General features: G+C 57.7%; 1 protein-coding gene and 1 gene segment (V, D, J or C); both read left to right on the top strand.

Annotated features, from left to right (window-relative positions):
* The first annotated feature begins 4563 nt into the window (after positions 1-4563).
* On the top strand, positions 4564-5914 carry CHCHD10 (coiled-coil-helix-coiled-coil-helix domain containing 10). Its single transcript, XM_084271885.1, has 4 exons — positions 4564-4656; positions 4734-4920; positions 5085-5235; positions 5659-5914. Exons 1-4 carry the CDS (start codon positions 4601-4603, stop codon positions 5676-5678), a joined length of 414 nt encoding a protein of 137 aa, XP_084128011.1. The 5' UTR covers positions 4564-4600; the 3' UTR covers positions 5679-5914.
* Positions 5915-11163: 5249 nt separating this feature from the next.
* Positions 11164-11794, top strand: LOC311198070 (pre-B lymphocyte protein 3-like). The segment is given in 2 exons: positions 11164-11212; positions 11466-11794.
* The last annotated feature ends 749 nt before the right edge of the window (positions 11795-12543 follow it).

Here is a 12543-nt window from a genome sequence, read left to right as displayed (position 1 = left end):
GGGGGCAAACCACATCCAAGAAATGGCATGTAGATCCCCGGAGCACAAGACTTGAAAGCTGAAGCAGCACTCTGTAGTGCTGCCTTCCCTCGCTCGCAGTCACGTCTGGCCAGCTGCAGCCCCTCCAGTTACACACCACGGCCTTCCCTTCCTCCCTTTCCTCATCCCTGCCTCTTGCAGTGCAGTGACTTCATTCCACAGCACTGTATTTTGGCTAAAATGAGACTGAGGGAGCCTGCAGGCAGCAAGAGGTCTGTGTGGGGAAAGCTGGCTCAAAGCCAGTGGCATCCAGGGTGAGGGAGGGCTGTATGTCACACTGCAGTGGCAGTGCCATCGAACATCACCTACCTGTGGCACTACTGCTTCATTATCCCCCGGGGGGGATGGCAGTGAGGCAGGACTGTGGAAAACACGCCCTTTACTTACCAAAAAATCTGTGAATTCCTTTCAGTGGCAGCAATTTGCTTGCTTGATTTATATATATATATATATAAATATACATGTTATTTATCAGTTGTGACTTGGAAAAACCTGATGGGATAAACCAGTAGTGCCTGTGGATGCCCATCCGAGCTGAAAGCTCCCTGTGGACTTGGGAGCTTGAAATTGGCCACCAGACACAAGCAAAAGTAGGACTCAGAGATGAAAATAAAGCAGGACGTAAGAAACCCCACTGACTACAACACAGTCATTAATGATTCATGGAGTAATTCTGAGTAGCAAACACTGGTAAGAACTGGAGGTTTTGGTTTTTTTCTTTTCTTTTCTTTTCTTTTTTATTTTTTTCCCCTTGGGATTGTCCACAAACAAAAATATTGGCTAATTCATCAGACGCCTTCTGCTGCTTTGAATAGTTTGCCCAGATCCCCAAGCAACCATCCCGTGCAATTTGCTGTTAACCTAAATAACTTGAATTCAGGTACACCCAGAGCACTGCCCAGATCTGCCCCTGCATGCAATAATTAGGGTTCTCCAAGCGCAAACCTGCAGCTCGGGAGGCAGGAGGCTCTCACAGCATCTCCAGGTGGCTGGCTACCTGCTGGTGGTGGCTTGGGACGGGGCAGGGATGTGCCCCAGGAGAAGGTTTCTGTGGCAAGGTGGTGCTTTGTGGGTGGCACCGCTCCCCTAAGCAAATGCCCGTTAAGCTGCAGCCTGGTGACGCTGGACCCGCTTGCCAGAGGGGCAGAGGCAGCTCTGGGTATGGCATTCCTGACCTCTGAAATAACCCGCTGCCATCCAAACACCAGGGGAATTCCTACACCTCCTTGTACCCCCATTTCACCTGTGACAGCTGTGAGGATTAAGGAGGGGGGGATTATTATCTGCTTGTAGAGCAACAGGGAGCACGCTGCCGGAAAGAATAAGGTCTCTTTTGTACAGTGTCATCTTCCCCCATCCCACTGCTAACAGGAGGCAGCGCACAGGGCGGCCAGTGCACTGAGCTCCTCAGAAATGCCTGGTTTTGAGTAAATCTTTCCAGAACCACTGAGGAATTAGCAACCGTCTGTCAGATTTATGTGTCCCTTAATGCAGAATTAACCTTCAAGTGTAGGCAAGCCCTAACACTTGAACTATGTAAGGAGGGATCTTCTGGAGCAGGGAAAGCAGGCAGAGACGAAGCTACTGGGTGGAATCAAAGATTAAAAGGACGCTGGAAAATAGGGGAATTCGGATGTTTGGCCAGGGGAGCAGTGAAAATTGCGTGGGGATGTTGAGGTGCAAAGGGGGCCCTGGTGCACAGGTCCCCCAAGGTGGGGGGGCTCTGTGCAGGGGGGCAGAACGCAGAAGTACTTCCACCTCCGGCGCTGAGGACTCTCCAGCTGGGAGCAGAGGGCTTGGAGTGGGTGGTGTGTGTGCGGGTGGAGTTGTGTACACTCAGACTCCTCAGACAGCCACAATAAATTATCTCATTAGTAAACCCAGGGTAGCTGTGCTCCCCAGCACATACCCGGCCCCCCACAGCACTGAAAAACCCTGTGTCTAATTAACCAAATCAAAGGGTGCCCCAGACGCAGTGTAAAGGGACGCTCCCAGCTTGAAGCTCAGGCTCCTTCAGCGAGTTGTTCTGTGTGTAGTGGAACTAATGAACCTTGGTTTCCTTCGGTTGGAGGTCTGGCATTCCCTACACCCCCTACAAGTCCGTCCTCTCCTCCCTCTGGCACGTGCTCAGCTTCTCCCTACGGCCAGGGAACACGGAGGAGGGTAGAGAAGCCCACGGGGTGGTACCCCCAGCCCCACGTGCTGAGGCACAACCCAGGTCACCCCTTTTCTTCCCTCCTGCCTGTTTGCCTCACGTCTTTACCACCTGTTGCCCCACAAGTGCTCATGTCTCAGCTCGGCAGGATGGGGCTGCCAGGGAGCGACAGCCCAGCTGCACAGGGAAGGGAACCTCGCTCCCCCCAGGACACAAGACTGGGAAAAGAAAACCATAGGAGGGCTGCTGATGGCTTTCCAGCTCTATTACTCTGGCTTTACAACTGGTTGTACCCCTCTCCTCTCCATTCGTTAGCAAAAGATGGGCAAAAGCAGAGTGTCAAATGCTGGTGCTCCAGCTGTAAGCAGAACTGCACAGCACAGCTCCCGGTGCAGGCAAGCTCCCCGGTGCTGCGGGAGGGAGGATTTGGGGGTCTGACCCTTCAGAAGAAGCAGGGATCCAAGTGATGTTTGGGTAAGGCACAATCCCTTTCTTCAGGAGCGGAGGAGGTGCCGCTCTCCCCCTGCCCGCCCACCTTCCCTGCTGAGGGGGCGGCTTGCTTTACAAACAGGGGTTTTTTTCTTCCCCTTGTGCTGGAAATTTGATTCTACAAAAACACCCTCAGACAGCAGCTAATTGCCAACCCTGCAGTGACTTTGCTCTCTAATTCCTGCCAGTCAATGAACCAGCCCAGGAGCTGGTTTTCATAACTCGCCGAATGCCCGGACACAGCCCTGGAGACAGAACATAACTGGGATAATGTTTTTATTTTGTTTTCCTGGAAAACTTTTGGATCTGTCTCAATTTTGGAAATTTCTTTCACTCTGCAGGGCATAAGAAACATCCAAAGATGGAGCAGGCAACCAGGCCCATCCCAGGGAGACATCAAGCAGACGAGGACCTGCAGAGGCCCTGGAGACCAGCTGGGGTGCCAGGGAGGAGATGATTGTCAAGAAACTGGTTTGAAGGTAAAGCTGGCGTCGTCCAGCCTGTCTGCTTGTGATCTGAGGGCTCATCATCATCCCTCCATGGATTCCACCTTCCCAACAATGTCCACGCCTTGCAAAGGTTTCCTTGATCTGGTTTGTATCCGGAGGGCTGCTGCAAAAATTGCTGTGCTGGCCGATGGCTCAGACCACATCATTCCTCCCCACGCTCCTCCCTGGCACCCTCTTTTCTCTGCCCCAGTTGTGACTGTTCATCTTCCCTCGCCCAGCCCATCCTCATCCATCTCTCCTCCACCCATCATCCCCATGCAGCAGAGCCCGACTCTGTCCTCCATTTCCAACAAGCCCCTTCATGCTCTCTCCTGCTCTACTCTGCACCTGGGGGAAGGAGCCTCTGAGCATTTGCAAAGCCACCACGTCCCTGAAGCTCCTCTTTTGTCACAACATCTGCAGAACCCTTCACAGCATTGCTGCTCTGCTCATCACCCTCTAGCAGTGGCTTCTTGCTCCTTCCTGCTGCCTGGTCTGTCTGTACCCAGGGAAGTTGTCTTCACTCCTGCCCCCACTGCTCAGAGCTTTGTCCTTCACCACAGGCTCTGTGGCTCCACAGCTGCACTCAGCTGAACATGTGGGGAGGTGCAGCCTGGAGCCCAACACCGAGCTGAGCCATGTTTGGGCCAGTGATCCAGAGCTGCTGCACCCGTGGGTGCTGGAGCTGGGCACAGTGAGACGCCAGTTCCCCTTTACAGTGTCCCTGTGTCCTGGCAAAGCCAAAGCCCCCTGAGAGCAGAGCTGTGGTCGCTCTGTTACGGAGACAGGAGCCATCACACGATACAGAATCATAGAATGGTTTCAGTTGGAAAAGACTTTCAGGATTCAGTCCAACCATCTGATCAGCCCTACTATGTCCAACACTAGATCACAGAATCCCAGACTGGTCTGGGCTGGAAGGGACCCCAAGGGTCACAGAGCTCCAACCCCCTGCCACAGGCAGGGACACCAACCTCCAGGCCTGGAGCTACACAAGGTTTCCCAGGGCCCCATCCAACCTGGCCTTGAACACCTCCAGGGACGGGGCACCCACCCCCTCTCTGGGCAGTCGGTGTCCGCCGAGCCCCGCTCACGCCCCGCGCTCCCAGCCCCACGCCGCCCAAGGCCCCGCCCGCTTCTGGCCCTGCCGCCCCCCCGCGCCCCCGCGGAGGCGCCCGAGCGGGTCAGGCCGGGCCCCGCGGGGCTGGGGCGCCCCCTGGCGGGGGCAGGCGGCACGGGACCGGCACGGTGGGAGGTGCCCGGAGCCACCCCGCCCCTCTCGGCGCACGCGGCCGGCGGCAGGCCCCGCCTTCCCTCAGAGGGGCGGGGTGGGCGGCTTCGGCCGCGGCGACCGAGCATGCGCCGAGCGTCACGTGGGGGGCGGTGACGGCTTTTAAGGCGGCGCGTGGGGCGGGGCCGCAGAGCGGCGATGGCGCGCGGCAGCAGGAGCGTGGGGAGGCACGCGGCGGCACCGGCCCCCGCCAGGTACCCGGGGGCGGTGGCGGGAGGGGATGGGGCTCCCGCCCGCCCGGGCTCCCGCCCTCACTCGCTCCTCTCCGCAGCCCGGCCCCAGCGGCCCCGATGCCGGCCCCGGCGCAGCCGGCGCAGCCCGGGCTGATGGCGCAGATGGCGAGCACGGCGGCCGGCGTTGCGGTGGGCTCCGCCGTAGGACACGTCGTGGGCAGCGCCCTCACCGGCGCCTTCAGCGGCGGCTCCTCGGAACCGGCTAAGGCGGCGGCTCCGGCCCAGGTGCGAGCGGGGCCGGGCTGGCGGCGGCGGTTCTCTGCCCTTGCCTTGCCCTTGGCGCGGTGCGGGGCGGGCGGGGGGTGGCGGGAGCCGGGCCCGGGCAGCGGGCGCCCCTGAGCGGGGAAGGGCCCGGGGGCGGCCGGAGCCCTGACGGGTCCCGCCCGCAGGAGCCCCGGCAGCCGCCCGCGTACCAGCAGTCGCCCTACGGACCCTGCCACTACGAGATGAAGCAGTTCCTGGAGTGCGCCACCAGCCAGAGGGACCTGACGCTGTGCGAGGGCTTCAACGAGGCGCTGAAGCAGTGCAAGCACAGCAGCGGTGAGTGGGGGCTGGCGGCCGGGGGCTCTGCCGGGAGACCGCCGGGGGGCTCTGCTGGGAGGCCCCAGGCAGCCCGGAGGACGCGGAAACGATCCGTGGAGGTCACAGTGCCCTTCAGAGCTTTAGGTAGGAAGCAGTTCTGCCTTTTGCCGTGCCCTGGAACGCAGACAGGAGCTGGAGAGGGCAGGAGAAATGATCTTGGCTGTGTCCCTGAAGGCAGGGAAGCCATAGATTCCCCCACTGAGGTTCTTGTCTTGCTGCCGTGGGGTCCTGCAGCTTTCCCCACCTGATCCCTGCTGTGCCGGCTCAGGGCAGATGTCAGCAGTTACATTTGACCTGGTCACCCTTGGCTAAGAGAGCCCATGTTCATCCCAGCTGCTGGGATGTGTCTTGAGTGCTGACCTTCTGCTTCCTTCCCTGTAGGTGTTTCTTCTCTCCTGTGAAGATGCAGCTCCTTGTAGGGAAGAGGAGCCTGCTGTAGAGCCCTGCAGCCCGCAGGGAGCGGAAGAATGGACAGGGAACAAGCTGGAGGAAACAGACTGACCAGACCAGAGATCTATGGTGGTAATTCACCTCAGTGCTAGTAGGGAAGGAAAGGAATGGTTGGACCTGCAGGACTTGGGAGTTCAGGTAGTGCTGTACTTAGGACAGACAAATAAAGGAGTTTATTTGGACCTACTACCTGTGTGTGTTCTTTATTTAATTCTTAAGCTAACATTAAGATACTGAGGTGTTAATGGTGTCAGCCAGTTAAAGGATGAGGCACAATTGTCTGTTCCCTGTGGACAGGAGGAGCAGCCTAGCAAGGACTGTGTCTGCATGACTTGGCAAAAGTGGATCCACCACTGGGATGGCACTGGCAGCACTCCAGGCTGAGGAAGGGCAAGGGAGAGGTAATCAGAGATGTGTCCTAGAGTATTTTCAGTAACTAATTATTTTTTCCATTGATAGCCTCTTCCTGAAGAGCTGCTCTGACCCTGGAGCTAAGAAAACATGACCTGTCTGGCAGTGTGACTCGGATGCAGTCAGCTGATCTTACTTAAGAGCCTATGTGGGTTATGCAATGTTCTCAAGGTCACCAGTGTCAGGGTTCAGGTTGGAGCTCCTTGCTTCTTACAGTTGCTGTAGCAGAACAATCTCATGAGTGCTGCCTGCAGACTGGCCTCCAGGAGGAAACCCGCTCCTCATGTTGGTGTGAGAGAGAGTTTTGAGGCTTCAGCTGGTGTTTCAGTGGCACAGTGAAACCATGACATTTCCAGATGCTTGACAGCTGAGTTTTCATGGCAGAATTTGCCTGTGAACTGCTGACCTCTAGCTGTTGAATAGAGGAAGTTCCCAGCTCCTTGCCTGGATTGGTGAGGGAGTCCAGGTCTGGATGGTGGAGGCTGGCAGCAGATACTGGTGTTGAAAGTCCTGTTCCTTCTAAATGTCAAGGCCTAAGTTATTGGTGGGAGATAACGTCCTGAGCTCTGCCTGGTCTTATCTGTGGTGTCTCATTTCTCTCTGGAGGGACAGTTGAGGGAAAAGGCCAGGGAGTCAAAGCTGAAGTGCTCTGAGTGCTGAGCTGCCCCAGCGTGGGAGGGAGGAACCAGGGTCAGAAGCTGTTTAAATCAAGTCCCTTAGAGAAATAAATGCTAGGCTGATGTTGGACTGGGTGGCAGAGCTGTTCAGGAGAGCCATCAGGAGGTGTGATTGTCTTCTGACCACCTTGGCTGAGTGCTGGTGATGCTGCTGCTGGAGTTGAGGAGGCTCTGGATGTCTCCTGAAGCAGGAGGCTGCTGCTTGTGCCTGGCTGTGGTGCTGTGTTTGTGTGGCTTGTCAAGGTGTGGCTTTGGCTGTAGTAGTGTGAAGCTCTGAGGAGCAGGGGGATCCTGGGAAGAGTGGTTCAGTGAAGGAGTCTTGCAAGCAGGAGTGTGTGCTCTGGTGGGACAGCATGGGGGTTGAGCCCTGCTGGTGGCCATGCTGTGTTTGTCACCAGTGGAGGGCCTGTCCTGTTGGTCTGTTCCTTATCTAGGGGTCCCCTTCCCCTCCAAGCTTCCCTTGCCCTGGGAAGTGGACCTGGCTGGGGTGCTGCTGAGGGGATGAGCTCTCCTGTGTGAAGAGCCCCTTCTCTGCTGCTCTCTCATCTAGGTGTTCGCTGAGAGCTGCTGCAGCCAACCTGTGGAGTGAGTCCCACCATCAGTTAGGTGTGGGGTGGGAGGGCAGCAGGTGCTGGCAGAGAGGTTCTGCCCACCAGATTTGGCTTCTGCTTGTCCCTTCTCTTGTTACCTGAACTCTCTTGCTGCCCACAGCCATGTCCAGTCCAAGCACAGTGCTGTGAGGGGCCACAGCGCCCAGTCCCACCCACTGTGTATGAGGGCTGGGGGTAGTCAGCCAGCACTCCCAGCTCCTCTGTGGAGGTGAGGTGGTACCTGGCTCTTTCCTACTAGGTCAGCATAGTGTTTCCCCAAGTTCTCCAGCAAGAACTCGCAGCAGGTGGCTTCAGAGCTTTGCCCCTCTGTAGGCAGAGGGGAGAAATGGATTAATCTCTCTCCTGGATGAAAACTGAGGTCAAGACTTGTAACTGGGGCAGGTGGCTCTTCCCAGGAAAGGTTCCTCCTCCCCCAGAGCAGCCACCTTGGACAGACACAAGGCTCAGGTCTAGCTCTTCATGGGAGTTGGTGTGTGCCTCCTCAGAGCTGCTGTGCTGTGTCCAAGTGATCACTGAATAGAGCCCCTCCCCAAAGCTGCATCTTTTGTTTCTTAGAGGTCTTGGGGCTTTCCTGGTGTGTTGGGTCAGTTACTTGAAATGGCATGTGACAATTAGAAACATGCCAAACATCCAGCAGTATCTCCCAAACTGAAGGAGCCAGGACTGAAAGACATACCTGGCCTTTCTCTGAACAGACTGTCTGTTCTGCCTGACTGGGGAATGATCTCTCCCTGTCTTTATCTCAACTCCTGAGCCTCTCAATAGATATTTTCTCCCCTGTCCAGCTGAAAAGGGGAGTGATAGATTGGCTTTGGTGTGCATCTGGCCTCCAGCCAGGGATAAACCACCCCACTGTCCTTCAACTTACTTTCATCAAGCACAAGTAGAGGAAGCGATGAGCCCTGGCTGTTGCCAGCCCCCTTCCACAAACTTATCCTGGTCCCAGGGGGAAGGAGCTGGAGATGGCAGCTGGGTCACCAGGGGACCTTTTGCCTGTGAACTCTCACCCAGTTTGTTGTAATTGAGAAATCCCCAGGGCTGCTGCACATCAGTGTCAGGGCTGGGCATCCAAGTCAAATAGCAGAGGGAGCACAGGCTTAGGACTATGCGCAGCTGCAAGCGTCAGGTTGGCCAAAGGAGGCTCTTGGTCAGCTGGGCAAGGCCAGGCCAGGGTCTGTTTGTTCCCTCCCACCAGCTGCAGATACCTGTGCTCTGAAGTTGAGGGGTGGGATTGGAGCCAGGGAACCTTTCCAACACAGCAGGCAGTGGAGGGGCTCTGCTGGCAGCTGTCTCTTCTGCCCCATGGCTCTTTTGCTTGTGTCTGGATAAGCAGAGCCCCTTCCAGGGATTCCCCAGAGCTGCAAGTTGGGGAGCTCACACTTGTCCCTGGCCTCCCTCCCTGCAATTAACTCTGCTGGGATGCTCTCCTCTGTGATCCATCATGTAGGCAGGTGTTAAAGGTCTTTTTTGTTGGTTTTTTTTTAAGCCAAGGGCACCGCTGGGCATGGCTGAGCCCTCTTACCCTGTTCCCTAACCACTGCTCATTGTTGTGCTTCAAGGTGCCAAGTCCCTCCCTGTCCCTCATGGGGCCACCAGCTCATGGAGATGATGGTCTGGCAAGGAGCTGGCCTCGGGGCTGAGCTCCAGCTGGTGTTTTCCCCATGTACCTCCATATCTCACTGTAATGAACGTGGTGCTCAGCACACCCAGAGCTGCTCTCCTCTGGCTGGGATCTTGGTTGGTGCTGCAGGTGCCAGTGCCATACTACAGGCACCAGGATGACAAGATGCCTGATGGTGATGGTGTTAGCTGCTGGAGAGCCCGGGGAGGGGCTGTGTTTCCAGCCAATGCTGTCATGGCAGGGGTGCAGCAGCCCTTGTTGCCCTCCCATAGAGCAGCAGCCCAGCTGTGAGGTGTCGTGTGGTCCCACCAGGTCTAACCAGCACCTTGCTGCTTTGTGGCACTGCAGGTGCAGACCCTGCTCTGTGACATCTGCGTGATCTGACACGGTCGCTGCTCGGGGGGGCTGTGTCACAGCAAACTCAGCGAGCTGGCGGCAGAAGGGCAATTGCTTTTGTTAGACCAACTGGCGGAGAATGTGGAAAAAATAGATGAGCCGTTGGGTGCACCAGCCCTTGCTCAGAGCACTGCAGCATGGGGCAGCAGAACGAGCCCCCTGCTTGCTGCATCGCATCCTCACGTGATGGCGGTGCTTCCGTTTCAGTCTGCCCCTGACAGAGACGGGGTCCTGTGTCAGAGCCGCATTTCCCCTCCAGTGCAGAGCAAGTGCAGGGCCAGATGTCAGGAACTGCTCTGGGGGGGGCCTTGGGAGCAGGGCTGGGTGCTGCAGAGGAGAGGCAAAGGGCAGTTGTAGGGTGGTGACTGGGTGGCGTTGGGCGGGGGGCGAGCCTGCACATGGGTGAGGGGCTGGGTATGAGATGCTGCGAAGTGTCTGCCAGCCAACCTGCTGTGAGGGACCACCAAGGGCTAGTGAGTGGCTGGAGGATGCAGAGACATGCTGGGGGAGGCCAGGCCTTGAACGTGGCTGGCTTTGTGATGTGGCGTTTCTGGCCCCTGTGATGGGAGCCATAGGCAGGCCAGGCTTCATCCTGCAATAGGAGCCATAGGCAGGCCGGGCTTTACCCCACGATGGGAGCCATAGGCAGGCTGGGCTTTACCCCAGGATGGGAGCCATAGGCAGGCCGGGCTTCATCCTGCAATAGGAGCCATAGGCAGGCCGGGCTTTACCCCATAATGGGAGCCATAGGCAGGCCAGGCTTTACTCCATGATGGGAGCCATAGGCAGGCCAGGCTTCATCCTGCAATAGGAGCCATAGGCAGGCCGGGCTTTACCCCATGATGGGAGCCATAGGCAGGCCGGGCTTTACCCCACGATGGGAGCCATAGGCAGGCCGGGCGTTACGCCCTGTGAGTCGGGCAGCCCTTGGCTGTAACGGTCTGCTGTCTTTCCGCACCAGGCGCCAGCTGCGCTGCTGCACCGGCTCCCTTGGGAGTTGCCTTCTGGCAGGTGACTTCGGCAGCCACCCCTGCACATTCACCAGTGGCTGCTGGTTTTGAGGGGACCCTGGCAAGGAGACAAGAGTCCCCGGCACTGCTGGCAGCTCCTGGCCTGTACTGCAGGACAGTCATTCTTGCCACAGCGATGGAGCTGCATGGAGAAAGGAACAGCTTCCCTCGCATTGCTTCTGCAATGAGAGAGCTGTGGAGGCTCTGCCATGTCCTCTCTTCCATTGTCCCTGGTGGCAGCAGAGCCACCTGTCCTCCAGCCTGTTGCTACTGCAGGGCATCCTTGGCATAGTGTGCTGCAGGGCTCTGACCTCCTGCATGCCTGGTGGGAAAAGGTCTGGGTGTAGGACCACAGGGAACCTCTCAGCTCTCCCCCCCCATGAGAGAGGAGAGATGGTCAGCAATGCCTCCCCTCCAAAACGAAGTGCAGGGGATGCGCTGGGCTGGGCTCTGCTGGGCCACCTGGAGGAAATGGCCCAGCCTGGGGTGAAGGTGGGTGGTGGGTTGCAATGCTCAGCTCTCACCCCACTGCACTGAGCTCCCTCTCCCTGAGGCCCAGCTGCAGCAAAGAGAGCAACGAGGGGAGCTGGAGTCCCTGAGCCCCCTGTGTCATTTACATACGCCTCACTGGCACCAGCAGCACAGCAACCTGGGCTCGTGTAGTGCTCCAGACCCTCTCCAAAACAGCATCCTTTCCTCTGCTTCCTGCCATGGTCCTGAGCTTCATGGTCCTGCTGCTGGCAGGGATGGTGGGGACAGGTAAGGGTGATGTGGCTGAGCTAGCTGCTGGGGGTGGGGTGGGGGGGGCACTGTGGGGTGCTGGGCAGGACCGGGCTGTACAAGGGAGATGTCACACTGAGTAGGGCATCTTGCTCCAGGGCTGTGTGGTGTGATGAGCAGGATGGGGTTTGGGTAATGGGGACACCTCAAGGGATGAGTGGGACATTTTAGGGCTGGAGATGACGCGCAATGTGGCTCAGGCCACCAGTAACTGCATCCTTGGTGTGTGCAGCTTCCAGAGCTGAGCCCATGCTGACCCAGCCATCCTCCGTGTCCGTGCTGCCCGGGCAGACTGCTCGGCTGTCCTGCACCCTGAGTCGCCAGTACAATATCAGCGACTTTGGCATCAGCTGGTACCAGCAGCGCCCAGGGCACTCCCTGAGGTATCTGCTCTATTACAAGTCCGAGCGAGACAAGCACAAATCTGCCAAGACTCCCAACCGCTTCTCGGCCACCAAAGACCTCGCCAGCAATTCCTGCATCCTCATCATCGCATCCGCCTGCCATGAAGACAACGGCAGCTACTACTGCTCCCTGTCACGGGCCTACGACTGGTTTTAGAAACGGGGAACAAAAGCTTTCTGCAGCTTCCCTTGCAACCTGGAGGCAAGGCCTTCAAACGGGGAGAACGCCCACGAGGAATGGGTAAAGACCCTCTGGCATGCTTGAGCAAGCCCAGCAGCACTGCGTCGGGCTGTGAGGGGCAGCAACCTCCTATTTGACCCTAGAAGTTCCCTACAGAGTATCTGACATGGTGTGAGACCTGCCAGGGCTCAGCCCAGGAGCACCCAGGAGCAGGGATCTCGTGCTGCGGTGAGAGGTTGGAGTGCTCTGCTGTGGCCTGGCTTTCCTGGGCTCTCCCAGCACCTGGCACAACGCGGGCTTGAGCCCGGCTTGGGCTTCTGCGCAGTTTGTCTCTCCTGGCAATAAAAGTTAATCCTCAGCCATGGTGTGCATCATGTATGTGGAGTCCAGAGGAGCCCCTTGGGTGTCTCTCTGGGGGGATGGCACCATGCCCTGGGGCACCTGAGTTAGGGAGGTGAGCCAAAGGCGCTAATGGTGTCATTTGGTGGGGTCTCCTGTGCCTGGATGGAGCTGCATCACCCAGTCCTGGCTGAGCCCATCTTCCACAGGACCCAGCCCCTCAGTGCCCTGCCCTGGGAGGTCTGTCCTGCCTGGTAAGGACCAGCCTCCCCAAGGACCTGTCCCCACCCTAAGGACCTGTCCTCACAGGTAAGGACCTGCCCTACCTCTGTAAGAACCTGTGTCCCTGTAAGAACCTGTTCCCACCCCATAAGAACTTTCTCTGG

This window comes from Gallinula chloropus (assembly GCF_964237585.1).
Source record: "Gallinula chloropus genome assembly, chromosome: 17".
NCBI classification, from domain to species: Eukaryota; Metazoa; Chordata; class Aves; order Gruiformes; family Rallidae; genus Gallinula; species Gallinula chloropus.
Note: the sequence above shows the minus strand (reverse complement) of the source record. Positions and strands in the feature narration are given on the sequence as shown.

Bases quoted from the DNA above. Each gene is read 5' to 3' on its own strand.
- CHCHD10 (XM_084271885.1), top strand. From the start codon at position 4,601: ATGGCGCGCGGCAGCAGGAGCGTGGGGAGGCACGCGGCGGCACCGGCC. The intron at 4,657-4,733 runs GTACCCGGGGGC...TCCTCTCCGCAG, and splicing joins GCGGCACCGGCCCCCGCCAG to CCCGGCCCCAGCGGCCCCGA. The intron at 4,921-5,084 runs GTGCGAGCGGGG...TCCCGCCCGCAG, and splicing joins AGGCGGCGGCTCCGGCCCAG to GAGCCCCGGCAGCCGCCCGC.